Genomic DNA, 26,669 nt, shown 5'->3' with positions numbered 1-26,669 from the left:
GGGAGCCCTGTTGTGCTAAACTACACTTCTAGCTAAGACTTGATGGGGATTGGCTGGGATGAGGAGGGGTAAATGCCCTACCTCTTCTTTCAAGTCCAGGCTTTACTCTCAGCTGAATGAGAGGGTAGGGAGAGGAAGGGTACAGGTGAAAAGTAAGGCTGTGGAGTCTAAAGCTATTTCTGTGCAAGTCTGGTTGCAACTGTTGGGAAGGGGCCCAGAGCTGGAGGGAGCAGGGACGATGAGTGGAACCAGAGGTGTTTTCCAAGGCTGTGGCTTTAGCCGCCATTGATTCTGCAGCAAAATTGTGGGCGATGGTGCTGAGAAGGGACTTCAGATCCCTGTTGCTGTGGTTTCCTGAAATAACCTTCCCTCCTAGGGGAATACTCATCCTTCCTCCTCTGTTTCCGGGGGACTGCTGGGGACCTGTTAGGGACTGGGATGGGAGGAGCAGGTGCTGGCCTGCGGGGCTCAAGCGGGCTGTGTGAGGGAGAAGGGTTCATTTACAGCCAGTGGGAAAGATCTCCCAGGGTAGGATCAACAAGAGTGGAGCGGCTTCAGCAGGCTGAGGGTGACAGTCTGGGACCTCAGGAGTCACCCTGACTTCAGAGGCCTTAAGGGTTCCTGTTGGCTAGTTTCGGGCTCCCCTCACCTCTGGTCAGGTTTTTTTTCTGGAACCACCGAGGCTGACACTGGTAGGTGGCCAGGCTCCAGGCCCAGCTCCCAGGGGAAAGGAGACAAGGCTTTCAAGTGGTTTCTGCCCAGCCCGTGCAACCGGAGCTGGGAGCCTTTATTCATTTCAGGAAAAAATTGAGCACAGCAATGAGAGGGGTGTAAAAGTGAGAGGGGAGAGAACAATACTGACGCGGGAAGAGCAGGAAGGACAAAGTCTGTTCCCACAGGCAGCCCAACACAAAGCTTAAGGGAGGGGTATCTCCCATCACCAGGTCCCTGAGGCCAAGCACACCAGAGAAAGGGGAACTTGGGACCCAGGAACACCAGGATGTGGCACGGAGGCCAACACTGTTGAGCGTGCAGCTAGCACCACAGCAGCCCTGTGCGGCCTGGGGCAGGACCCCTCCAGCCCCACACTCCAGAGGCCCTCCCACCCTTCAGCTGGTTTCTCAGCAGGAACAAGTGGAGCAGCACAGGGTGCTCTGGCACAAAGAATGCAGTCAGTGTGCCAGCCCAGCTTTGCACCTTCCCGTACTTCGAGGCCAGAGGGTGGGCCTGGGGATGTTGTTACATCAAAGCCAAAAAGCTACTCAGGCAGGGGACCCAGGGTGCACACAGATACATGGGCCTCTGGGCACGCTGCTGACCAGAACTGGACCCTAGCTCGGAGCCAGGAGGTCAAGTCCAAGATGGAAGGAATGGGGCATGTGCTGGCAGACAGGGTCAGAAATCAGACACAGCCAACCTCTGGGCCCCTGCTGCTCCTTGGAACCCTGGCCCTAGGCTTCATGGTACCTGGGCTGGGGGGCTGCTACCCTCCCCACTTGGCCACAGCCAGGAAGGATGGGGTCTGGCATGATGGGTGAGGGGAACATGACTGTGTTGAGGCCATGGGAGGGAGAGGACTGGCAGCTAGGTGGGCAGGAAGGTGCTCTAAACACTGTTTCCCAGTGTTCTGAGCTGGCACTGAGCACAAGGAGCCGGGCTTTGGGGAGCGGTCATCGCCACCCCGACCCACCTTCATTAAGCAGCTTTCTCTGACCTCACCTTGGGCCCTCCTCAGCCAGCAGCCCCCACCCCTAGGGGCAGAGGAGCCCCCACTGGGTGATGGAAGGCAGTCCTGAGTCAGGAGCCAGGCCCCTCTTCCTCACAGGAAGGAGATGAGGTGAAACCAAGGATGGTGACTAAGGCCCCAAAGTCCCTGCCTCTGCCTCCCCAGAAACTGCAGTCAGGCCAGCCCCAGGGAGCAGAGCCTGTGTAAACATGCTCAGGAGGGGAGGAGGGGTTGCTACATATGAGAAAATGTTAAAAATAAATTAAAAAGCACCGCTGTATCCTGTGGTGGCCTCCACAGGCCCAAGGTCTCAGCGAGGAAGGGGGCTCCTGGGGGTTATCAGCTCAGGGTGATCAGCTCCCTCTTGCGGGCAGCAACAGGGGTGGGCCTCATTTCACTCTGTCTCCCCAGAGGGCTCTGGGGAAGGAGCCTGTGGATTGAGCAACTCCCCACCCCCCCACCCTCATCTCCCTGACCCTAATCCCCTCTCCCCTCTCCCCTCTCTTCTCTCAAGCCCTGGGGTCCACAGGTCCTGAGTCCCTCCCCTGCTGCTAAGTGGCTTGCAGGAGGCACCCACACATAGACCTAGAAAAGGCCTCATTCATTTTCGGCTGCACGCCTCCCAGAGTGAGCCATCCCTGCCTCAGGTCGATGTGGAAACATGGGGACCACCACCCCACTCCCTAAAAACAGGGATGGGATGGGATGGGATGGTGAGTCAGGGGTCATGACGGCCCTTGAATTGGTCTGGCTGGGGACTACAGTCCAGGGGCAGGTTAGGTCCCTCCCCAGGGCCCAGTGACCCCTGAATAACCCAAGGGACTGCCCAGCTGGCCCTCCTGCTGGGCCTGGCTCTGGGCCAGAAGCTGCTGGTGTGGAGAGCTGCCAGCCCCTGGGGCTTCCCCGACGGCACTCGCATCAGCAAAGGCATCCTGTCTCCCTCCCTCCCTCTTTCTCTGCTTCTCAAGCCCCATCCATCTCCCTGGCAGGCTGGGAACTATGCCATCTCTACTCCACCCCGACTGGTGACCCTGGTGGGTCTCTGGTCGGCAAGGAGCGTGAAGAGGACAAACCTGGGCCAGTTGCCCTCCCCGGGAGAAGCTTCAGCGGCAAGGACTCTGCCCTGGCCCAGCTTGCTCTGGGAAGCCTCGAACTGTTCTGATTTTCCACCTCAAAGCATCTCACTGGACTTCTCCCCAGCGCAAACTCTACCTCAGAGATTACAAACTGGCATTCTCTTTCATGTTGGGTTTTTACATTTTCTGAACTGATTGCCATTTAAAAATCAGGATATTTCACATAAAAAATTCAGAGTCCTGGCTTCTGGAAAAAAAATCAGACAATCTGGTAATGCAGGGCCCACATTCTGAGAATAGCTGAGCAATAGTTGCTGCTTGAAAGGGATATGCCCTCTCTTGTTTGCCACAGTGGCCACCCAGCCCTGCTGCCCTTTTAATCCCCCTTCTGGCCCTGTCGGCATCTGAGGTTCTGGTCCTCCCTTTTCCAGGGCTGAACCCCAGCTGAACCCCTGGCTGAACCCCAGCCATTTCAGTGAAATGAAACCTTGATGGTCCTCTCATCCTGCTACCCCTTCCATAACCTGAACCCTCTCTACAGCTTTCTGACAAGTAGCCATCCGGACTTTGCTTGGATACTTCCAGCAACAGAGAACTCACTATTCCCCAAGCAGCCCGATTCTGAACTCTCCCCCACATCCTTTTCTCACTTACGCTCCTCATTTCTCAGTCTCTACTCCTCTGTGGTGTCAGCCGCACCCTTGCCCTACCGCCTCCTTGTTGTTTGAGCCTCCAGAACCTTCCCCCAACCCTGCCAACTTCCTTCCACCTCTCACTTGCCTGCCAGGTATCTCACACTTGCCAGGCAGACTGTGTAGTCTCCAGCTATTCAGATTCTTCCCTGACAAGCCACATGCAACAAATCTGATCATCACTGGTACCCCCAAACCTATACAGGTTGCTAAATGAGGGGAGACAGGCATGAGGCACAAGCATCCTGATCTGGTCTTTGTTTTCACAGCAAGGACTGAGGTAATAGAAAGGGGGGAGTAGCAGTGCCTCTCACCCCCACCCTTGGGGACAGGACTGCCAGGGGATAGCCCCAGGCCCAAGTGTCTTACTCTGTCCCCAGCCATGCTTCCTGGACCCACTGGGTCTGCTCAGTCCCTACAGTCATGCTGAGCCCAGGGCAACTCTGGGCCTTTGGCAAGGCTCAGCCCCTCTGCAGGGAGCCCCCCGGGCTTCAGCAACAGGCAGAGCTGGGCTAAGTAAGGAGACTAGGTAGGAGCTGGGCCTGGGATTTCCTCCCCCAGTGGTCTCTCCTGGGCTCTCCTACAGCCCACACAGCACTGTCCATGGGCCACAAGCGCACAGAGCTGTCCTGGGCCATGGACTCTGCCCTTGGGGCAGATGTGGCCTTGTGCCAAGCTCCTGATATTGGCCACACAGACCTTTCCCAGGATGATTTCTACCCTGCTTCCCGTTCCCTGGCTCAAGATTCTGCCAGGGCAGACAGAACTGGAGGAAAACCTCCGTCCCTCCCCCTTCCCCACCCCCATCCTGCCACAGGCTTAGGGGGCCGGGAAATTTCCCACAGGTAAGATGGACTCAAATCCCAGAGGGATACCAGCAGAGCCAGCAACCCCCTCCTTGCTCAGCCTTGTGGCACTTAGATGTCCTAAGCACTGGCCTTCCAGCCACCGGCAGATCCATTAGTTTTGTTTTCCCCAAATCCCTTAAACTTCAGTTACTGGGTTAAAAACTCCAAAGAAAATACTAACTGCTTCTTGGCCCAAAGTTAGGGGGCTTGGCCCAGCGGGAGGAGCAGCAGCTTGGGTGGCTGAGCTGGGACAGCCTCTTCCTGCTGCCTCCCACCCTGCCCGGTCACCAGCCCCTCCCTCCCCACGAATGAGGCTGGTTCTGGCAGATGGATCCCAGCCAGAAGTGGTGAGGCTGGGCACTGCCACGTGCCTCACACCCGAATCTGGTACCCGTTGAGGTCCGGCATGGCTTTGGGCTCAGAAGGCTTCTTCTCACCCGATGGCCTGCAAGGAAAAGAGAATGGAGAAAGGGTGAGGGGCTTGGCAGGGAGGTGGGGGAGGAGGGAGCAAGCAGTGGCTGCTCCTGGTCACTCCCCCTCCCTTCTTCAAGGTGCCCCAAATGCAGCAGTAAAGTCCACTTGGAAGTGTGTTTCTGGAACCCTGTCCTGCCTGTGCTGTCCTGAGTGTGGTCCCTCCACTCTCTTGCAGGCTCTTGCTCTTTGCTGGGGGTCCCCTAATCCGCGGTTGGCTGTAACAGCTGAACTGTGTGCCTCTCTGCGTGGGGAATCTGTTCTCTACAAAAGCTGCCTAGGTCCAAGCGAATGACACTGCATATCAGAGGCCTGCTTGTGCCCCTTAATCATCCCCGAGCTGTGGCTCCTGAATGACGATACTAAATCAAGAGCCAGACCCACATGTAGGGGACACACCAGAGGAGGCAGCCTGGTATTTTAATGGGATGTTTCTCGCAGGGGCAAAGTCACAGTCAACGTGGCCTGCTAGCCGCAATCTGATGTTAACCTCTCCCAACCACTGGGAGAGTTCCCTGTCTGACAGGGGCCCACCCCTCCCACCCTCCCTCCCTCCCACACGAGCTATCTTAGACCCTCTGTGTGGGTCCTCTGGCTCTGGCAAGAGCATGGAGTAGCCAGTGGGCCAGTGAGTGGCATTTTCTCCGGGGAAACGGGACAGCACTTCTACCAGGAGGTAGCAACACAAACGCCTAAACCCACCAAACCTACATCGCCTGCCTCTGGCGGGGGCCAAAAAAGGAAGGGTGGGAAAAGGGTGAGAAAACGTGGGGATCTAGAAGATGAGAGAGAAAAGCCTTCTTCAGGCTCCCCCAGGTCCCTCACCAGCATCCCCCCACCCCCCAGGCACAACCCCATCCCTCACCGCCTTTCGCTGCGGCTGTTCCTGCGGTGGGGGCTGGACTGGCCCCTCTGTGGGGAGGAAACGTCCTTCTTCCGGTCCTTGGTGGGGGAGGGAGGGCCAGTCCCTTTGCCAATCTTGGTGTGGAGGAAGAAACAAAGTCTCACCTAAGGCTTCCCTAGAGCCCCTCCTGCCTTGTCCAAGCCAAAAGCCCTGAGACTGCCCTGTCTGCAGGGTCATCCTGAACCTGTTTCCCAGGAACTAAAGCTGCCGGGCAGAGCTTCCTCTGCAGGACAGCCTGCACTTACGGGCAAGTCACCGAGCTTTGTGCTGTTGTAAGAAGCCCTCAGGAAAAGGGCCATTTACCCATGCCAGACAAACGTGACAGCTGGGGAAGCAGCCTATGCCGAGCTCTGGGCGGGATCTACCAGCCCCAAGGGGAACATTGGCTATCTCAAGAGCAGAAGCTCAGACTGGCGGCTATGTACGATAAAGGAAAAAATGAGAAAAGCGACCGAATCCCCTTTTACACAGCATGGTCAGCTTGACCGGAATTCTCAAAACACAGCGTGGGGGTGCTAGAGGGGGACAAATAACTTGGGGAGTCCTGAGTGCCAAATAGATTGGGAATCACAGTGCTAAAGCATAGGGAACTCTTGGCTCCAACTCTAGGTCCAGCCTGCTTTGAAGCCCAGTACTACTCCAGCAGCAGAAGCCAGGGTGCTGGGCAACTGGTGATATGCAGGGGAGGGCCAGCCCCCGAGAGCCAAGCAAGGTCACCGCAGCTGGCTTCTACCCTGGGGAAAGGTGTGGTCACCGCACAAGGTCAGGCCTGAGGCCTGGCAAGGCGGGGCCAGCTGAGCTCTGACACGCCCTGCCGGGGCACCTGTGACATGCCTGCATTCCCTATTTCTAGACTGAGCTCCTGTCCCACCTCCTCACCACCTGTGAGGAAGCTACTGGGCGACGTGCACTTCAGTTTCGTGCCCTGAAAACAGCTCCCACCTGCCACCAGCCGGCCTCCTGGGTTCAATAGTGAACAAGCAATGGGGAGGGGCTGAACCCAGGAGAGCCCAGGCAGGCTCCAGGGGAGGTACCCTGGTCCAGGGGGACCCAAAAAGAGACCACCATCTGTTCACTGTAAGGCTGGGTGGGGGCAAGCTTCTCAGCAGCTTGGCCCACCTGCTGGGGTACTACCCCCCCCCCCCCCCCCCCCCCCCCGTTCATTGCAGGTAGGAAAGAGGGAGAAGGAACATCCTCATCGTCTTCCCACGGCATGACTTCTTCCTTTTTCTGACTTCCTCCCAGTCCTTTATTGAATGCAGGGGTTGGGTACTCAAGAGTCAGGACACAAGACTGATGGAGGCTGCTTGCACCTGGCCCTACTTTCCCTCCCGACAGCCCATGGCTTCCCAACCAACGGCTCCCCTGAGGGTCTTACCCCTGCCCTTCTCCCCAGGTTCTGGACTTGCCCTCTGCCCACAGCCAGCTCACCCGTTGCCTCCTTCCAGGGCCCTCCCCGGCCCGGTGTCAACAAGGAGCAACGGTAGCCGGTTCACCCCTATCACGCCCTGGAGCCTCACGCCACCTCTGCTGGGGTGGGGGCCGAGGTGAGGGGATTGGTGGCATTCCCTGGAGAAGCGGCGGGGCCCTTCCACTCCCACAGCCGGGCGGAGGGTGGGCGCCGGCACTGACCTTGAGCCGCATGTCGCGGGCGTGGCGCTCCAGCTCCTTGCGGAAGTCCTCGCGGCCCAGCCTGTCCACGTCCAGCACGGAGTGCTTCCACTCGATCTGCTCCACGCTGTGCGGGTCGTGGGACACGCACTGGCCCAGCTTCACCTTCTTGAGCACGTGCCAGCAGCGGCCGTAGGCGGCCTCGTAGTCCAGCACGAGCTCGCTGAGCGTGCGGAAGGCCGGCGGCTTGTACATCAGGTCCTCGCGCCGGCTCATGCCCAGCGCCCCGTAGCGGCCGCCGAAGTTCACCCCCAGCACGATGTGGCGGAAGTAGTTCCCTGAGAAGTAGGTCTTGAAGCTGATGGGGAAGCGCTCCAGGGTGGGCATGCTGTTGGTGAGGTAACTGCGCCCGCCAGCCCGGCTAAGGAAACAGCGGCGAGAGGCGCGGGGTCGGCGCACCCCGCGGGGCCCCTCCACCCTGGCTCCTGAGGGACACCCCGTGTCTGGCCCGACTCCACAGCCCGCCCCCGCCCCCTGCACCCCGCCTGGAGCCGAGCATGCAGTAGGTGCCCAATAAAGTCACCGGCTGGGCAAGGTGCCCAGCGATTAGTGGCCGCTGTCATGATGTCAAGCGGGGCTCACAAAGTATGAATAGCTAACTCCAGACTGCAGGGCTCTCCAGGGTCCCCGTGGCGGAAGGAGGAACGAGAGGGGCCCCCCACCCGCACCCTCCTTCCACCAGTCACACACATTTCCCCTCGCCGGCCCCTACATTTGCTCTCAGACACACTCTCCCGTTTTCTCTGTCACACATACATCCCTCCAGACACAGACACCTCTCTTTCCCTCGCTGCCCCCACGCCCTGCCAAAGGACACACATGCCTGCCCACCAAAACCCCCGTCGGCCTGGCCTAGGAGGCCGGCACCGCCCGGACCAGCTGCCCACTCCGACCTCGTACCCTGCCTGCCCTGCCCGTGCAGTCGCTCCATCCACCTGGATTTCCCACTGAGCACCTTCTGCACCAGCTCCTCCCTTCCACCGCAGGGCTGTTCCCCATGTGCCTTGGCCTGCTCCTGTCACACCTCAGGCTTAGTTGTCGTGGCTGACCTCCCCTTCTAATCCAAGTCAGCTCTCCTGTTTCTTTTCTCCGGGACACACCCCCACACTCAGTAATGATTTGGCTTCTTTGTTTGCTTGCTTGTGTTTGTCTCCCCTGCCGGAATGCAAACTTCTGAGAGCTGAGACCTTGTGTGACCATGTTCCCTGATGCCTGTCTGGGGACCAGCATGGAGCCAGGCACCTAACAGTTACTCAATAAACTCTTCTTGAACACATGAGTAGAAGAAGATGAATGGATAAAAGCTTGGAGCAGATACCCCAAACAGACACTGTGCCAAGGGTCCTATTCGCAGTGACTTGTTCAGTTGTCCTAACAACTTTGTGAGACAGACACTACCGTCGTGCCCTTTTGCAGAGGGGGCTCCAAGGCTCAGAGACGTTAAGGAATGAGCTTGGGGTCACACAGTGGGAAGCTGCGGAGCTAGGGTTCACGTCCAGGTCGGCCTGACCCTAAAGTCTATGCTGTCAGTCACTACCGTGCTTCCTGAGCCCAACTCCTTGCAAGTGTCTGAGGACGCATAGATGAACAAGGCACAACAGGCTCAGGGAGCAGCGAGGAAGAGACACAGGAACAAACTCAGTATAGCGTCCACCGTGTGCACAACAAACGAGGAGACAGTGGCAGTTCTGTGGGGATGCTGAGGGGCTCCAGTCCAGATGGGAGCTGCTCTTGTCATCTTCCTGTCCAAGAGCCACGAGGTAACCTCTGAGAGGCCTCTGGGACCACATAATCCTGCCTGGACCAGCTTTCCGTGAGCACTGTGGGGAGGAAGCTGTCTCTCTCCGTCTCTGTCTCCACTTTGGTGTGCGTGGCCCCCGAAGAAGAGGATGTGGGAGCATGACGGAGGCACTGGCAGTGGCCTGAATCAGTTCTCAGGCACATCCCGACAAAGAACCCTTCGGACAGGGCAAAGCTTGTCAGGAGTGAGCTCCTGGGGCCTCTGCGGGAGGGGACTGAGGAGGTGGGCCTGTAGTTCCTTTGTACAATTTAAGGTAGGTATGTCCATGAGGGGTGGGGGGAATCCCTCCCTCAGATGACAATCCTCCTCAGGGGAGCTGTGTTCCTGGCCTGACCACCGTGTTCTCCTTCCTCCTCGATCTGTCCCAGGGAGTGGACCCCTTGTTCTGTTAGGCAGCTTCCCCGCTGCCCTCTCTGTAGCACTAAGCCAGGCATCTACATCGGGGCCCGGGGACAGTGGGGAGGCAGACAGAATGTTTAAGAGCGGGTAGGTACTATGGATAGGGGGAGATGGGAGGGGTGGGCAGAGGCGAATCAACATAAGCCTTGAACTGGTAAGACTGAGTGATTGGGCACATGGGATTCATTATATTGTTCTGTTTGTACAAGCTTAAATTTTTCTGTAATAAAACAAAACAAAAGGCTAGAGCTGAGGCATGGACTCCTAGAACACAGAACTGGCCACGAACACCAGTCTCCCTCCTGCTCTGATCAGGGGTTTGTCTGTCCCACCTAGATACCCGATGACCCAGCTATAGGCCTCAGTTCTGCCCTTTGGATGGGGGTGACCAAGAAACTTTTTTTTTTTTAAGCCAGTTCTATTTCAAAGACCCCATCTAACATCTCTACAAATCAACATGTCCTGCAAATGCCAACATTTGGGCATTCAAATGGCTTCTCCCAGACTGTCTGGTTCTCAGAAATGGCACAAGAGCCTTTGTGAGACAGTGTGCCTTGATTTGGGGTTCAGAGAACACAGTAATGGTGTCCAGAGGACTCAGAAAAGAGCTGCCCGGTGGGCCTGGAAAGTTAGCAACTGAGTTGCTAAGTTGGGGACTGAGCTCCCCCTCGAGCTCCTTCACTTTGGGACCAAGTTCATGACTGCTGGGAGGGCTCTGAAGCTCATCCAGCCCTCCTCTTCCAGAGGAGGAAGCTGAGGCTCAGAAGGGCTAAGCCCACCTGCCCCTAGTCTCCAAGGGCCAAGGAAGGATACATTCCCAGGATCACGGCTTCCAGGCATTTGATTGGCAGAGCCTCTTTGGTCATCTCCTTGGCCAGGTCCATCAGCCTGGGGGGAGGGAGGCAGAACACTGAGGACAGATTCTCCAGTCTGGTAGGGGGTGGTCAGAAGGAGGAAGCAAGTCTAGAAGTGTGACAGGACCGACAGCTCCCTCCCTTCCAGCTCGGGCCCAGCACCTGCCCACCCCTCCAAGTCTGTCCTGAGCCTAAGGGGGGAGAAAAGAGGCAGCCACTGAAAATAAAGAAGGAGTCCCCTTCCTTCTCTCCTCCCCTCCCCTCCTTTCACTTCCTCCTCCCACCCCAGACTCCGGCTCCAAAGACTTCTGGGAGAGGGGAGCACGAATGGGGGTTGTGCCTTGGTAGGCAGATCATTGACACCCACCAGGCTGGGAGCCTTTTATGAAGACGGTGTTGCAGGGGCTGGTGGGAAAGCATACCAAGGATGCTGGGGACGTTGGCATTGCTCTTGTCCCTTCCGGAGCACAGTGAACACCCCTGACTCAACCATGGCTTCTCCAAAGAGCTTGTAATTGATTACAACTGCTCCCCCACAGCTGGCCAGCTGCCCAGGGCAGAGACACAGGATCTCAGGCAGTTAACTGCCCAGCGACTCCCTGGTCTGCTCCTGAACTTGCAATTCAGGCCACTTCAAGACAGCCTATCCCTGAGGCTGTTTCCTTCCTCCTCGCCAAATGCTGCTCCCAGGCCTGGGAATGCAGCCTGGCCACTGGCTTTGCTCAGGAGGGTGTTGGATTCCTACATCCCACCATCCCACCGAGGCTGGAGCTGGGCTCCCAGCACACGGCAACCACGGGACAACAAGAGCAAAGCTTCTGTGTTAGGGAGGCTGGATTCTACCCAGGGGTTTGGAGAGAGGGTAACGAAACAGTTTAGCAAACAAACCATTTTAAGTAGTTTTCGTAAGAAAGCAAACATGGACAGACTATATGTGAAGATGTAAAATTCAAGTTAATTTCTGAAACACAGGATTTTAAGCCTGCACGCAGCTTTCGACTGAGCCCCCAGACCCAGCTGTGGTGTTCGCTCTTCACTCTGCTCTGCCCTTGGGGCTTCTCTGGGGTGAAACCAGCTAGAGGTCTGCATGGGGTGAAGGAAAGGCAACAGAGAGATGCAAGCTTCTCTCCCAGGGGTCCCTGCTTCTCAGACCCTGGGCCTTGTACTAAATGACTAGGATGGAGTCCAGCAAGGCAAGTGGGGCAACATACAGGTGCCCTGCAACGGGGAGGATGCAGGCAGTTGCAGAGAAAGGAGAGAACGGGAGGGCTGGCTCTCTCCTGCCAGGCTCAATTCTTATTAAAGAAAAAAAAAAAAAGGGGGCGCCTGGGTGGCTCAGTCGGTTAAGCGTCCGACTTCGGCTCAGGTCAGATCTCGCGGTATGTGAGTTCGAGCCCCGCGTCGGGCTCTGTGCTGACTGCTCAGAGCCTGGAGCCTGTTTCAGATTCTGTGTCTCCCTCTCTCTCTGACCCTCCCCCGTTCACGCTCTGTCTCTCTCTGTCTCAAAAAAATAAATAAGGGGCGCCTGGGTGGCTTAGTCGGTTAAGCGTCCGACTTCGGCTCAGGTCAGGATCTCATGGTCTGTGAGCTCGAGCCCCGCGTCGGGCTCTGGGCTGGTGGCTCAGAGCCTGGAGCCTGCTTCCAATTCTGTGTCTCCCTCTCTCTCTGCCCCTCCCCCATTCATGCTCTGTCTCTCTCTGTCTCAAAAATAAATAAAGGTTAAAAAAATAAATAAATAAATAAACGTTTAAAAAGAAAATTAAAACAAAAGAAAAAAGGCGGCTCACGTCCGGACATCTACCTGGGACCACCCTCTGTCATCACCAAGGAAAACTGGGGGGGGGGGGCTGCCCATCACCCCACATAGCTCAGCACAGATGTTGGGGTTTCCATCAAGGAGGCCCTGGATATCCATCTCGGCCAGAGGGTCCCTCTGTACGACAACCTTAGAGCCCCACAGTGGTACTTGCCCCTACTGGCTGGCTCTCCTGGGAAGTGTCCCTCCCGGCCTCATAAGCTTCCGCCCAGAGGCTCTCCCCAGGTGCTCCAGCCCACCTGGGGGCACTAGTAGCCTGGATGCAGAGGGACAGGGTGTTCCCCAAACTTACCCTGTCAGAGGTCTGCTCTTCTTAATTTCAAAGAACTGTGTCCCTGTGTGATTGTACCTGCAGGTGCCAGTTAAGGGCTTCCTAGCTTGTTCTGGAAGAGCTGTGCCCTTCTGTCCCCACCCATCCCCAAGTTCTGGGGCCCAGCACTCCTGGGGTGCAGGCTGGGTAAGAACCCTACAAAGTGTTCCCACAAGGTACCTTGGAGGATGCTGAAGACTGGAACATCTGAGAGCAGAGGAGAGCACCTGAGGGGAGACTGAGCAGTGGACAGCCCTCTGCAGCACACTCCCATTTTCCAACCAGCCGAGAAGCAAGCAGCGTGAACAGAGAGGGGGCTGGAGGAGGGCTCCAATGCAACCAAAGTGCTGGGCAGTGCTCCTGAGCCAAAGGCGTCCCCTCTTTGGGCCACAGCTTCCCCACTGGGAAATGGAAGGACCGGACCCAATTTCCATTAACGAGCTTGTCTTTTCTCCTGCTCAGGACCCATGCCTGGTCCTTCCATCCCTGTCACATGTGCAGCTAGAAGGGCCTAGGGAGAGGACTCAGGACACACAGCTCTGAGCAGGCACAGGGGGATAGAGAGGCCCAGAGCAGGGACCCCGGGGAACCAGGCTCAGAGGGGCCAGGTCTTTCCATGCTAGGCAGCCGGCCTCCTACCAGGGGAGAGAAAGGCAAAGGACTAGGAGAATGTTCCAAGATGTGGAAGTTACCTCCTGGAGTGTCAAATCCTTGTTCTCCTCCATTTGCCCCCCACTTATTGCTTATGAAACAGCTTTTAAACAGCCCCGCGGGAGCTGCTCCGTTCTCCTACTGGGTCTGGATGGACAGCAGAGTAGGGTCTATGCTGGCGGCCCGAGACACGGCCATCCCACCAGCGGGTCGCTCAGAAGACATTGCCCTGTCATGAAGAGGAGGAGGAGTGGGGGGGGGGTGGGTGGGTAGGGAGGCCCGAGTGGGTCTGGCATTCATCAGATAAAACCCTCCAGCAGTCAGGCTGTGCTGGCACCACGAGATGGACACAGAGGTCACCTGTGAGTGGCACTCTTGGGAGCTGTGGGATCCGGCTGCTCTGCTGATGCCTCTCCAGCCCTGTCTGAAAAAAGCCCCACTTGGGTGTTTGGACCAGCATGCCAGCCAGATGGTGGCCATGACCCTGAACCAGGGAGGATACTGCAGCTCCCTGATGTAGCGCTGCACAGCTTCCAGGCGCTCAGGGACGGGCGTGGAGGGCTGGAACGTAGGCACACTCGGTATGGGAATCTAGGGACCGAGAAAGAGCGCTGGTCATTACAGGGAGGCTCACCCCGGAGCTTCCAGCCACCCGACACCCAGGATTAGCCCCCAGAGAAGCCACCACCCAAAGATGGCCTCCTCCTTCCGTCCTATCCCGAGCCTCTGTCCTTGGCAACTCCTGCCAGAGACTCCGGTCAGGCCCCCACCATGGCCATTTCTCTCCTTCCTGGCACTTGACGGCATTCCTCATTTGGAGCTTCTGTCGAGGTTTGAATTTTATGCTTCTGTAATAATTTTAGAAAAACATAGGTTGCCTCACCAGCTGTTTTGAATTGTAACAACTTCAAGTTGTTAACAATTTGAATTCATCAACTTCAAGGCTTAACAAGAATGTCCATATTGGGGTTAAGTTCATTTGCATTCGGGATTTGCTCTGGTTCAAGTGCTGGATCAAAACTAATCTACCTGGTGTCCCCTTCCCTCCCTGCCCTGCCTGGGCTGGGGTGCCCCTCCCGTGGGGGGTGGTGAGTGCGCCCCAGGATCACAGCACATGGAAAGGCACAGGCCCTCCAGCTGCGAGCTGGACTGCTGAGGAGGTCAGCGCTGCCCAGCAGGAGGGACATGTTTCGGGACAGGTCTTGCCATGGATCTGCTTGCCATGGCCTGGCTGCTTTGGCCATGTTCCCCCTTCCACACCCTGTTTCCTGCCAGCTCCACGTCTGCAAGCAACATGAGCAACCAGGTAACTGGGCTCTCCTCCTCACCAGAAGAGACTTTCCAGTGCCCGGCCCAGGAAGCGGGGAGATTGGGGGGGGGGGGGGGTCCCAGGCAGGCACCTCCTGATGGCCAGAACTCATGGGCTGCCCGGCTGCCAGGACTCAGGTCAGGAGCCGCAGACCCGCAGCCGGGCAGTCTCCAGGAAAGAGGCACTGCACAGCTGTGTGCCCAAGGCCACAGGCCCCCTTCTCAGGCCCGGGGAGCCTGCAGTTTGCCCGCATCAAGCCAGTGAGGCTGAGGTGGCCCAGACAGGCACAAGCTGGGGGCCCTCTGGGGCTACAGAACTCCTCTAGGCGGAAGCAGCAGACTTCCAGGAATAAGGCCCACCTGTCGGGGCTCCCCCTTGGCCACCCCCTTGGCCACCAGGATATCCTGCTGGGAGGTGGCCTCAGGCTCCTCACAGAGAGGTCTCTCTCGCTCCCCCTGAGGCCTCCGCCCAGCGGCCCCCTCAGTTCACATGGAGCCCACCCGACAGGCTGGGGCTGCTGAGGGTGTCAGTCTGCATGGACAGGGGTTATGTACGAGGGAAAGGGCAAAGCAGGCGCCCTGTGTGAACTTGGGGCAGGGCTGGGGTGGGGGAGGTTCTCCCTGCAGTGAGAAGCTGAGCCCACAGGGCACAGCCTTTTAAACGACTGGGCTACCATGTCTGGGGCCCTCATGTGGAGGGAGGCGACACACCAGTGACCACCGCACACTCACGTCTGGGGTGCCGCTGATGACTGGGACACAGGACAAGCTATGACAGACCCCTACTGGCTCTAAAGGGTAAAGATGCTGGGGGGAAGGCCCGGCTGGGCATGTCCGGAGCACAGTTCTGCATGAACTTCCTGTCCCTTCCTTGCCGGTCCCCTTCTTCCTGTCTGGGCAGTCCCGACCAGCTGACCCCTCTCTCTGGAGGAAGCTATTTCCCCTTTTCACATTACACCGCTGCCCAAACCGATGCCACCGCTTACAGTCACCAGGGGGATAAAAGCCCCAGGACGGGGCGGCGGTGGGGGGGCGGGGGGGCTCTCCCTCTTCCTGACCACTCTGCCAGATGAGCTCCAGAACTCTCTGAGGGCCTAGCCCAGCCTCCCCCCGTGTCAGCATATGGGTTAGCGGGGAGGTGGAAGAGGAACTGGAAAAATTCCTTCACACTGTGCTGTGAACAGCATGGCGCCTGACCTCCTCAGGCGGAAGGTCCCTGAGAGGCAAACGGGTCATCCCCTTCTCAAGTGAGGCCATGTGGGGACTTGCAGGAGCTCTGGATAGAGACGGAAAATACGCCCTCCCTTGGGACACTCCAAACAAGGAGGGAGCTACGTTCACCAGAGCCGGCCCTGGGTCAGGGTATCACCTGCCATCCTGACGGAGAACCTAGGGACTTGTCACTCTGGGACAAGGAAACGACTCCAAGAGAGGCAAAGAAAAAGACGTGGGATTCACAAGCAGGGCCTCAAAGGCTGCCACCACTGAGGCTTAGCTGGAAGGAGCCGTCTGGCCAGCTGCATGACTCACGTTAACTTGTGTGCATCAGTGCAGACCCCATCCTTCTGAATGTTCACGCACACACTCATTCGCTCAAAACGAGTAAGCAGGATTCTGTACATCCAAACGACCAGGTCCGCTTTAGGACTGGGAGCCCGGATTTGCGCCCCTCCCCCCGCCCCGGCCCCCACCTACAAACCGGGAGCCAGGAGGGGTCAAGGGGTGGGATTAAGTGGGCTATATGGCAGTGAGGGAGATCTACTACCCAGATCTCTCCGGGCACAACTCCTTCCCCACTACCAAGGCCAAGGATTAGCCCTAAAGTCCTGGATTCTATAAGACATTCTTTCTGGTGGAGGCCACGTCAGCCCTGCACAATGAGAATGCTTGGGGGAGGTGCAACAGCCCGCAGATGGATGTGGGGGCAAGAGGCAGGACAGCCTGGAGGTCGATGGAGCGGCTCTGGAACCAGACCATCACTATCCAAATCCCAGCTCTGCCATCCGCTGTCTGGCATCTAGTTCCTTAACGTCCCTCTGTGCCTCAGACGCCTCGTTTGTGAAATGGGCAGCGTAAGAGAAACAATTTCATAGCATAAATGAGATGCTATGTGCTGAGGCCTTAGAACAGGGGCTGGCGCGCAGCGAAGGCTAAATTCCTGCTCGGTGTCGTTACAGGGTGTGCCAAAGCGATTGGTCAGCACAGGCCGAGGCCGCCGGCAGGGTTACCTTTTTGGAGGAGGTGTCCAAATTCCCATTCTGCAGGAGCTCCGTGGCCAGAGCCACAGTCAGAAGACCTTCAGCAGCTGGGTCTGGGATGAGTGGCCACTGAGCTTTTAAAGGTGGTGACAGCTTGGAACATCAAGGAGAGATTCTTATGAAAGAACACAAACTATTCCTGGACCTGGGATCCTTTTAGAAATGGCTGTCCTTCAACAAACTGTATCATCCTCTTAAAGGATGTTCCCCTAAAGCACCTGTGGGGTGACCGCTGCACCCTCAGTCCTTGCTCCATTGGCTGGGTACACATGACATGCTCACCTGCTTCACGTGCCTGGCTTCATCACCTCCTCCCCAAGTCCCTCAAACACCGGTATTGCTATTATCCCCATTTTACAGCCGAGGAAACTGAGGCACAAGGAGGTCACATGCCTTCCTCACAAAAACAGCTATGCGAGAACTAGGATTTGAATGTGTTGGATTTTTCTGCCAAGCTCTTTTTATCACACGACACTGCAGGGCTCCCAGACTGAACTGCCCGCAGGGGCAGGGGCAGGGGCAAGCAGCACACAGGGGAAGGCAGGCGGCGAGGCGGTGGTGGGGACTGTGGCCAATTGGAGGAGGGGGGACCCCTCCTCAGCTCCAGCTGCCAGCTGCTATGTGGGATCATAGATTCTGTTCCCAGATCTTCTCATTTTCTGAAAAGATGCCCAAAATCTGGATCTTTATGTGAAATCTCCCAATTATACATTTTGGCTCGAGTGATCTTTTAAAACATTACGCTCTCCCAACAAAACAGCTCTTGGGCCCACCATGATGTGACCTTTGTGGAGAATGCCAAGGGCATGGCCACGCGGGGAGGGGCCAGCCTAGTGGTCGTCCTCTCCGCCGCTGACACTCTGGGATCCAGCCACCGGTGCCTCCCAGACTCCACTTTTCTACTCTGGGCTGAGGTCCAAAAGGAACCTCGTACAGACATGTAGGTCCTCTGCCTGTGACATCAGTCCCGTGGTTTGAGGGCCAGTTTAGAATTTTTCCAGTCTGCTCTCAAGACTCCTTCCACTCCCACCACACTCCTGTCAGTCTTGACATCTCCAAACCCCCACCATCCAGATACTGGCTTCATTTCTTCATGGGTGTCTTTCCTACATGTGATGGCTAAAGATGACAAGATGACATTACAGACCGGTGGCTCATGAATCCGTTGACTTATTTTAGTCTTCAGGAGTGGTAACAGTTTTGCAGGGAACCCTTCACGCTCTCACACAGCCTGATTTAAATATAAGCAAGGTGGCAGGAGACTGTCTGCTAATCACCAGCTTGCTGCTGTGGGAGAGGCGTGTGGCTCTGGCCCTAGGGCTACAGATGCCGAGTGAAGTCTAGCCTCCCGGCTTCCGGAGGAAAGATTTGAAAAAAGAGGGAATGGACATCCAGTAACAACTACTGGCTTGAGACTTTACCGTTGGTGAAATGCTTTAACGCATAGTCTCTCATTTAACTTTGACCACAATCCCCTCCATTGTACAGATGAGAAAACTGGCTCAAATGGGCTGAGGGCCTGCTTGAGTTCACACAGACAGGTGGGCGATCAAAACCAACATCCATATTCTTTGGCACGGTGCTTTCTTTCCAGGAATTTATCCCAAGGAAATAACCAAGGGTGGACCCCCAAATTTATGTTTTAGAATTTTCACCACAGTGTTCAACTTAAGAATAAAATATTAGACACCATGTCCAATCATGGGGGACTAGCTTAATAAATTTCAAGTTTATACATAGGGCAATTACATAGCCATCTTATTTCCCTTGGAAATACTGGGCTGTTGTTCAGCCTTCAACCTCTGAATTCTCTTTTCCAAGAAGACAATTTCTGATGGCTCTACCAATAACTTGGTAGAAATGAAACAAAACAGGCCATCTCCATGTCTACTCCACATTAACTGCCACTCTCCCGAGCCCCCTTACTTTCCAACTGAGCCGGCACGACTAAGCGCTGGGCTCTGACCTTTGCCCAAAGGGCTTTTCTTTGGACATTTCAGGTCTCTGCATCTGAGAGTGTTTCTTTAGTCTTAACCGTACGCCTGTAAGTCTCAAGCACTCTTTCATTTGGCAAACACACGCAAGTGCCTGTGTTGTGCCAGGCACACAGAAAGCCCTGGAAAGACAAAGATGAATGAGACACAGCCTCAGTCTTCATGGGTGATGCAACTGAAGGGCAGCCGTCATGGAGCCAGCCCTCCACCGAAAGATTATCTCACTTCACTCGTTTCCACAGACCTTTTTCTAACTGCCCTGAATCTAGCGTCCAGCAGAGCAGAGGGCATGGAACTTCAAAACCTGAGGCTGAGTCCTGGCTCTGCTACTTACTAGCTGTGGGATCCTGAGTTTTCAGTTTTTCCGTCTGTAAAATGGGGCCCCAAACCACACTTGTTTCACAAGGCTGTTGGAGAACTCAGTGGGATAGGGCATGAAAATATTTTCTCAACATCTGAAGCCCTGTGTCCTCCTAGTCATTTATTACGTGCCTGCCCACAGTTCACCGGCTTAGCAAATAAGATGTAAAGCCACATTAGTGTACTTGTTAATCTGCTGCCCTGCCCACAAAACATGGGTATTTAAAAAGGGATGGAAGAGGCGCCTGGGTGGCTCAGTCGGCTAAGTGTCTGACTCTGGATTTTGGCTCAGGTCATGATCTCACAGTTTGTGAGATCGAGCCCTGTGTCATCTCTGTACTGACAGCATGGAGGCTGCTTGGGATTCTCTCTCTCCCTCTCTCTATGCCCGGCCCTCTTTGCTCATGCTCTCTCAATAAATAAATACTTTTTAAAAGTAAAAAAAAAAAAAAAAAAAAAAAAAAAAAAAAAGGGATGGAAGAAAGCCTCCTGGAAACAGGGCATGTGGATCTCACAAAACCTCAAAGGCAGTTGAGAGAAAGTTCTTCTGGACAGGCACAACCTGTTTGTATTTTTAAAGTGCTACTATGCCAGTGATCCCCTACCCCACCAAGGAAAAGTGTGATTTGGCTCTCCCAGCCCCAAGATCGCTAAAACCTGATATACCACTCCCCCCAACACACGTACACAATGCTTACCTTGGGCAGGTCTGTGGCCCCTCGGATCCGCTGGGCCACCTTCTCTCCATCGGGGTGGATCTTGGCCACGTGCTTCCACATCCTTTCCCAGGTGGCCTCGTCCACAGGCAGCCCACCCCGGTTGACAAAGAAGGGGACGCCTCCGTCTCGCAGGTCCTCTTCCCCTTCCTCCTCTGGCTCATCATCTCTCTGGGCTGAGGCCCCTTCACTTGTCTCCAGGCGTCTGACCCCAGAGGGGGCTGCAGCGGCAGTGGGGGCAGCACCGCTGCTGCCACCCCCGACCACCTTCTTCCCCCCTGGCATCCCCGAATCCTTGATGGGGGTAGGAGTATGTATCAGGAGGCAGGAAAAAAATAGGTGGCTCACAGGAGGCCTCCCACACACCAGCTGCAGAGATAACACATGGCCAAACAGAGTGCAAGGCGCCTTTAAGAAACCAGGGCGTGGCTCCTGTACAATAAAATACTACTCAATAAGAAAAAAAAAATCAGTGCCTCAACGTGAAGTAGGGGGTAGAGAGGTGGCGGTCCGGGGTCAGCCTTAGAGGCTTTGTTCTTTTTGTAAAACGGGATAAAGAGAACACACCCCAACTTGGCAGCCATCACAAAGCTCCCCCATTTGACAGCGAGAACAATGACGGGCAGCAGTCTGGGCTTGCAGAGTAAAGTCGGAGGGAAACTGAGGCCAGACAGCTCACACCTGCGGCCACAGAGGGTCAAGGCACGGGGTCCAGGCCAACCGGGTGCCCCAAGTCGTAGTTTTGGAGAACAATTTCGTCTCCAAAATCTCGCACGCTCACAGCAGCGCGCGCTCCGGGGGGTACCGAGAGGACTCCGCGCCGCATCAGCTCGGAGCCGGGACCCCCGGACAAGAGGGTGACGAGGGGGCGCGATTTCTCTGACGCGACGAGCCTGGGAGCCAAGACTCACAGCTGGCTGGGCGCGGGGAGGGGGCGCACGCCGACGCGCTCATTCCACGCCCGCGGCCAACTCCCCGCACAAAGTGGGCTTTGTCTCGGCCCCCGTCCCCTCGCCCCCGGGAAGCAGCAGCTCAGCTCCCAGAAGGGGGAAGGGCGCGGCGGGGGGCGCCAAGGCCCAGCCGGTCCCGAGCCGGGCGCGTCTCAGCGGGCGGACAGCGGGCACCCGGCGCCGCGCAGCGCCAGCCGAGCCATCGCGGGGCGCGGGTCCCGCTCCGGGGCCGGGGGCTCAGCGGGGCCGACTCGGGCGGCGCGCAGGGGCCAGGCTGAGGTCACCGAGCGGCGGGCTCCGGCCGCGCGGTCGCAGCCTCCGAGTGGCTGCGGCATGGGCGGTGGCGCGGCCGGGCCGGCGAAGGATGCTCCGCGGCGGTCCTCTCGCGCTCCGGCTGCCCGGGCTGAGTGGGAGGAGGAAGGACCGCCGGACGGGGAGGGAGAGCTCGGAGGCTCGCGCGGCCACAGCCCGCGGAGGGAGCTGGAGGCGAGTGGCAAAGCCTCGGCAAGCGCGGGCTGCGCTAGTCCCGCCGAGCGGGAGGTCCACGCTGAGCTGCTCCGCGAGGCTCAGGCCGCCACCTCCGCCGCCCCAGGGCCCAGCTGCCGCCAGCCGCGCGCGTCCCCTGCCCGCCCGCCGCCCACCCGGCTCGACTCCGGCCCGCGCCGCGCATGCGCTCCGTCCCCCCCTTAAAGGGCCAGCGCGTTCCCGGCGGGCCCTCCGCCTTCCGCCGCCAGCCCTGCGCCCCAAGTTATCTCTAGGATGCAGGGTGTCGTCCGCGCCGCTCTCACCTCTCTCTCAGGGCGCGGCGAAGCCGGCGACGAGCTGCGGAGGAAGCTCACAACGTGCCACACGGAGCTCAAACTGCGTGGAGATTCCGGCCTCGGGAGGCCCGCGGTCGGGAATTTCCGAAAGGAAGCACCTCGCAGGGGCCCTCAGGAGGTAGAAGCGAGAGTTCTGGCCTGGAGGACCGGGTCTCATTTCCTGCGGGACATCCTACAGGTCGCTTCCCTCCGTGGGCCTCAGTTTCCCCATCTGGCAGCCGAGCTCGTCACACCGGGTGAGCGCAGAGCCCTGGCGTGCGGGTTCCTTAACGGAGGCCATCTGGGGGTTAGTGTCACGACTTCTGGAAGCGAAAGGGTTAAAAGCCACCCTGTTGCACCCCAAGACCTGCATCAGTGGGAGCGGGGTGCGCGGGGTTCGCCCCCTCGTCGACTTCCCCGGACCTGGCGATGGGCTCCCCTGCGCCCCCCTGCAGGAGGGTTGCCGCGCCCGGGGTCTTGGGACGGCGACCCATGCATGGAGTGAGTTGACAGTCGGTAGGGTCCTGCCGGCCCAGAAGAAGGGGACACCACAGCCCATTGCTGTGTGCGGGCCCAGGACGGTGGAGACCCAAGGCACGCTTCTCTCCACCCCCCCCCCCCCCGGGCGCCCCCCAACAAAGCAGCAGCGCGGAAAGGAAAAGACGCAAAGGGGGAGCAGAAGGAAAGAATTCACTGAAAGACAGCCATGTGTGCTTTAAGACTTCTCTCCTGTCTCCCACCAGGAGTTAGAATGAATGGCAAAGCAGCTTCCTGGGCCCTGGCCCGCCTGCCCGCAGATTCAGATTGCTTAGGTCTCCGAGTCTGCTGCATTTCTCACCGTGCCCCTTTCCGCCAAGCTGAAGTTTCCACACCTGGGCTGGGACAGAGAAGGCCTTGGGGACCGCGGAGGTGGTCAGTGGTTCCCCGTCTGTTTTCTCTAAAGCCCCTGTGTCTGAATTTCCTAGGTCCCCTCCTGTAGCTCCCTCTTGCTGCCTCCAGGGTCAGCAACCAAGGGTGATGAGTGATGGGAAGGGTCACAGGACTTCGAGAAAGCCCGTAAACGGGAGTTCCTCTTAGCTTACAGAGGCTGGAAGACCCCAAGCATGTGAAACCACCAGGGACCAGCAACTGCAACCTACTCATCCTCTAGATGGGGAGATTGAGTCTCAGAGAGTGACTTCCTCAAACCCACACAGCTAACAATTGCAACGGACGCTTCACTTCTTCAGACACTTACCGTTCACCCTGCACTTTGCCTCTCCTGCTAGCTAAGTTGTGGTAGTTTAAAAATGTTTGCCAAGGTCTTTACTGCTTCTCCTTTCAACAGATGTTGTCTAGGGGCACCTGGGTGGTTCAGTCTGTTGAGCGTCCAACTTCGGCTTAGGTCATGATCTCAGGGTTCGTGGATTCAAGCCCTGCATCAGGCTCGCTGCTGTCAGTGAGGAGAGCACTTCGGATCCTCTGGCCCCCTCCCTGTATGCACCACCCCGCTCTCTCTCTCTCTCTCTCTCTCTCTCAAAAAATGAATAAACATTAAAAAAAAAAAAACCCAAAAGATGTTGTCTTACTTCCTCTCCCCTTGACTGCTGGCTGGACTTGGCAACCGGCTTCTAATGAACACAACATGGTGGGGGTGATGCTATATAGCTCTTAAGCCTAAGTCCTAGAAAGGAGACATTTCTCTTGTCTCTTTCTTGCTTTCTCAGGACAGGCACGCTTGAAACCAGCCACCATGCTGTGAGGAAGCCGAAGCCCTGCGGAGAGATGACGTGACCCGTTCTGGCTGACGTCTCCAGTTAGAGCTCTGGGTTCACAACCAGCATCACTCAGATAGGTGATGAACTGACATCATCCCAGCTGCCAGCCTCTGAGTCTTCTCGCCAAAGTCCCAGACGTGGAGTAGAGACAAGCCAACCTTGCCGTGCCCTGTCTGAATTTCTCTCCCACAGAAACTGAGAGATAAGAAGCGATCATTATTGTTTTAAGCCAGTAAGTTTTGGGGTACTTTGTTATGTGGCATTAGATAATTAACTCTGTGAAATGACATTTCCTGAAATGACAAATAATACAGTGGATTTGGGGTATTTATTCAAACATGCCAACAGTGAGTAGTTATTGAGCACCTTCTATGAGCCTGGCTCTGTACTAGGCACTGGGGATACAGTGGTGAACAAGAGGAACATGGTCTTTGCCCTGGTAAGGCTTATGGTCTACTACTGGAGGAAATGGTTAAACATGATTCTAATAAAGTGCTTTGCCAGAGTCTTAGACCAGGAAGCTATGGGAGTGCATACTTAGGGCAACTTGGTCAGGTAAGTGGGTTGCTGGGGAAGGAGGAAATGAGTTGAGCACAAGGCCAGCATGGTCTAGCCGAGAGAGGTTTCTGGGATATATTTGTAGAAGGGGGAGGGGACAGGTGTCAGGCAGGGTGGAAGGGCATACAGATAGATTAGAAAATGGTGAAACCAGAAAGGGATGTGTCTTACTCAATCTCAGTTTAACCAAAAGCACTAGGGTCACAGAGTTTGTGAACTGGGGTGCAGATCTTGGGTCCCCTCCCACAGGGGGAGGGGATCAAACCCTCCCACAATCCCGCATACCTATACCCAGGGAACAACATCTCTAATGACTTGGGTCACTCCTCATTTGGCTCAAAGCTCTTCTGACTAATATCTCTTTTGCTGTCTTCACAAAGACAATTTCTGGAAGAAATTAAGAATGAGTTAATTTCCATTTTACACAGGAAGAAATGATGCACAGGGAGGCTGGGCAACTTACCTACCTAGTTTAGGGGCTGGCATGTCAGGGCTGCTAGCTACTGATGATGTACTTGGATGATGACAGGGATGATGATGATGATAATGACACCTAGGTCACATCATATCTCACTTGTTATTGTCACACTTGGGATTAATGTTCTGGAAACTAATATGCAGTGTCTTGGGGAATCAACGTTGGTATCAATCTGCTCCAATTCATTTTCTTGCGACACTGAAGCTAGAGTCAAATTCCTGGAGAGGAGAGTCTGGTTGACTGAGCTTGGGTTCTGGGCCCACCCTTCGGCTGGAAAAGGCCAGAACAACTTCATTAGCTGCTCCCAAAAGACCTCAGGCAGTGGGGGCAGAGGAATGCCCTAAATGAAAATAGGGCACTGTTATCAGAAGAAGGGCATAGAGGGGCACACTATAGGTATGTTTCTGAAAGGCAGACTGTATGTATGCATGTCTGCACTGCCCAATATGGTGGCTAGAGGTCACACATGGCTATTTACTTAACATTACATAACAAAAAAATTCAGTTTCTCCATCACACTAGCCACATTTCAAGTGCTCGATAGCCATATGGGACTTGTGGCTACTGTGCTGAACAGCACAGATTATAGAACATTTCCAGCATTGCAGAACTCTCTATTGGAGAGCACTGTTCTAGAATTCTTATTTGCAGTTCAACTGTTTGTTTTTTTTTTTCTTTTACCTCATACATTGTAAATAGGGACATAGCAAAAAAAGGTGAATCTGAATTTTCACTAACTTATTCATCAACTATGTACTAAGCGTCTCCTCTGAATCATACATTGTTGTTGGCACCAGGATGCCAGAGAGGGACCTTGGAGATCTCCTGGTCTAGGGGGTCTCACATTAGAATCATCCAGAGAGCTCTTAGAAGTACTGATATCTGGGCTCCACCCAGCAGAGACTCTGGTGACAGGGGTCTGGGAAGGGGCAGACCATAAGATGGAAAAGCTCCCCAGGTGGTTCTCAGGTATAGCTGGACCTGCAAACCAGTACAGTCTGGTCTGGCTAGGGAAGTGATTTGCTTCAGACAACCCAAAAACTGAATCTGGGTGTGTCTGCCCTCGGGGTTCTCGTGACAATAGCAGAACTCTCCATGGACGCGGCGTCCATCCGATCAAATGCAAAATTCTTAGAGAAGAGCAAATCAGCTAGCTCTTCCTTAATCCAAAGAGAAGCCAACTCGCTTCAAGGAAAGTGCCAAGAGAACTTCTGGTTTTAAATCACCTCTTTCTCAAACTGTGCTTGTTTCGTGCCTGGAACTGCGTTATTCAGCAAGTTGGTGAATTCCCTGTAGAAAGAGTGCCTGTTCTGAGCACCTAGTGTAGGTCAGGCACTTCACATGCCGTTTCATTTAATCCCCAGGACACCCTTACGGAGTGAGTTTTGCTGACACCAGTATATTGACGAGCATGCTGAGATGCAAGGAGGTTAAGGATTATAATTTGTCCAAGTCAGTACAGCTGGGACTCCAAGTCCAGATCTCATATTCTTTCCCCTTCGCCGCCCAGCACCTACCCCGTAGTCCAGAGTGCAGGGAAGCTGGCAGGCGGTGGCATTGTGCTCCAGTGAAGAAAGCTCTGTGGAGGTGAGTGGAGGTGACATGAGGTGCTCTGTGTGTCAGAGGACACCCCGGAGCTGATAGGACCCGAACAGTGAGACTACTGGGCGTCTGGAGGGAAGGGGGATTCAGGGATAAAACAGACGAGGGGATTTGGAGTGAAGTTCTCTTTCACTTAATGGTTGTATCTAGTTTCCTTTTACTAAGGGATGTGGAGGAAGCAGCTAAGAACAGTGTTGTACCTGGGACAGTCAGCTCTTAGACACCTAGCAGTCGTGATATATGCTTGGTATAAGCATTATCTATTTTTGGCCTGGATCCCTGTGAGCTGGCAAAGTGTCTGTGTTACCACGTTATCTTTGCATCTGAGTCCCTGCCTGATACTTCCTGGGCAGCCTGGCCTGGCCTCGGGGGGCTGTGAAGGGACAGGATTCATTGTGTCCATTGCAAAGGACTTCAACAGTGGGGGAGCTGTGTCTCCCCTGCCATTTTCTGCGGGCTACCTCCTGTAGTTATAGGAGAGCCTGGCCTGGGAGAACAGTAAGGGCTGGCTCAGGACATGTCTGTACGGCATTCAGTGGGTCTCTGTGGGAGACATGCCATGACTGGCCGTAGAAAGAGCACAGAATATCACAGTCAGAAAGCCCCTTAGAGAGCTTTCCGGGTTTCATTTCACAGATGGGAAACTGAGGCTTAGGGAGCCAGCAGGAC

The 26,669-nt window shown here is 55.9% G+C and overlaps 1 protein-coding gene across 4 annotated transcripts; it reads right to left on the bottom strand.

The window, feature by feature from the left end:
* Positions 1-747: 747 nt before the first annotated feature.
* On the bottom strand, positions 748-21,425 carry VASH1 (vasohibin 1). 4 transcript variants are annotated; one of them, XM_058739791.1, is made up of 8 exons: positions 19,838-21,425; positions 16,756-16,878; positions 13,722-13,810; positions 12,551-12,610; positions 10,402-10,476; positions 7,350-7,731; positions 5,679-5,791; positions 748-4,787 (listed from the first exon to the last, which is right to left on the bottom strand). In XM_058739791.1, the coding sequence occupies exons 1-8, from the start codon at positions 20,138-20,140 to the stop codon at positions 4,715-4,717; spliced, it is 1,218 nt and encodes a 405-aa protein (XP_058595774.1). In that variant the 5' UTR covers positions 20,141-21,425; the 3' UTR covers positions 748-4,714. The 4 variants fall into 4 exon arrangements, with proteins under 4 accessions (XP_058595774.1, XP_058595776.1, XP_058595777.1 ...); XM_058739793.1 differs by having other exon boundaries at positions 12,551-12,607; positions 19,838-21,422; XM_058739794.1 differs by lacking the exon at positions 16,756-16,878 and having other exon boundaries at positions 19,838-21,419.
* Between the last annotated feature and the right edge of the window lie 5,244 nt (positions 21,426-26,669).

The sequence above is a fragment of the Neofelis nebulosa genome, chromosome 7 (assembly GCF_028018385.1).
Source record: "Neofelis nebulosa isolate mNeoNeb1 chromosome 7, mNeoNeb1.pri, whole genome shotgun sequence".
NCBI lineage: Eukaryota > Metazoa > Chordata > Mammalia > Carnivora > Felidae > Neofelis > Neofelis nebulosa.
The sequence above is the reverse complement of the archived record's forward strand: the minus strand, read 5'-3'. Positions and strand labels throughout refer to the sequence as shown.

Coding starts and splice junctions, on each gene's coding strand:
- VASH1 (XM_058739791.1), bottom strand. CDS start 20,140: ATGCCAGGGGGGAAGAAGGTGGTCGGGGGTGGCAGCAGCGGTGCTGCC. Junction 12,611..13,721: donor CGCTACATCAGGGAGCTGCA/GTATCCTCCCTG, acceptor AACTGGCACCTG/CAGGTACAATCACACAGGGA. Junction 7,732..10,401: donor GAAGCCGTGATCCTGGGAAT/GTATCCTTCCTT, acceptor TGGCGGGCGCAG/TTACCTCACCAACAGCATGC.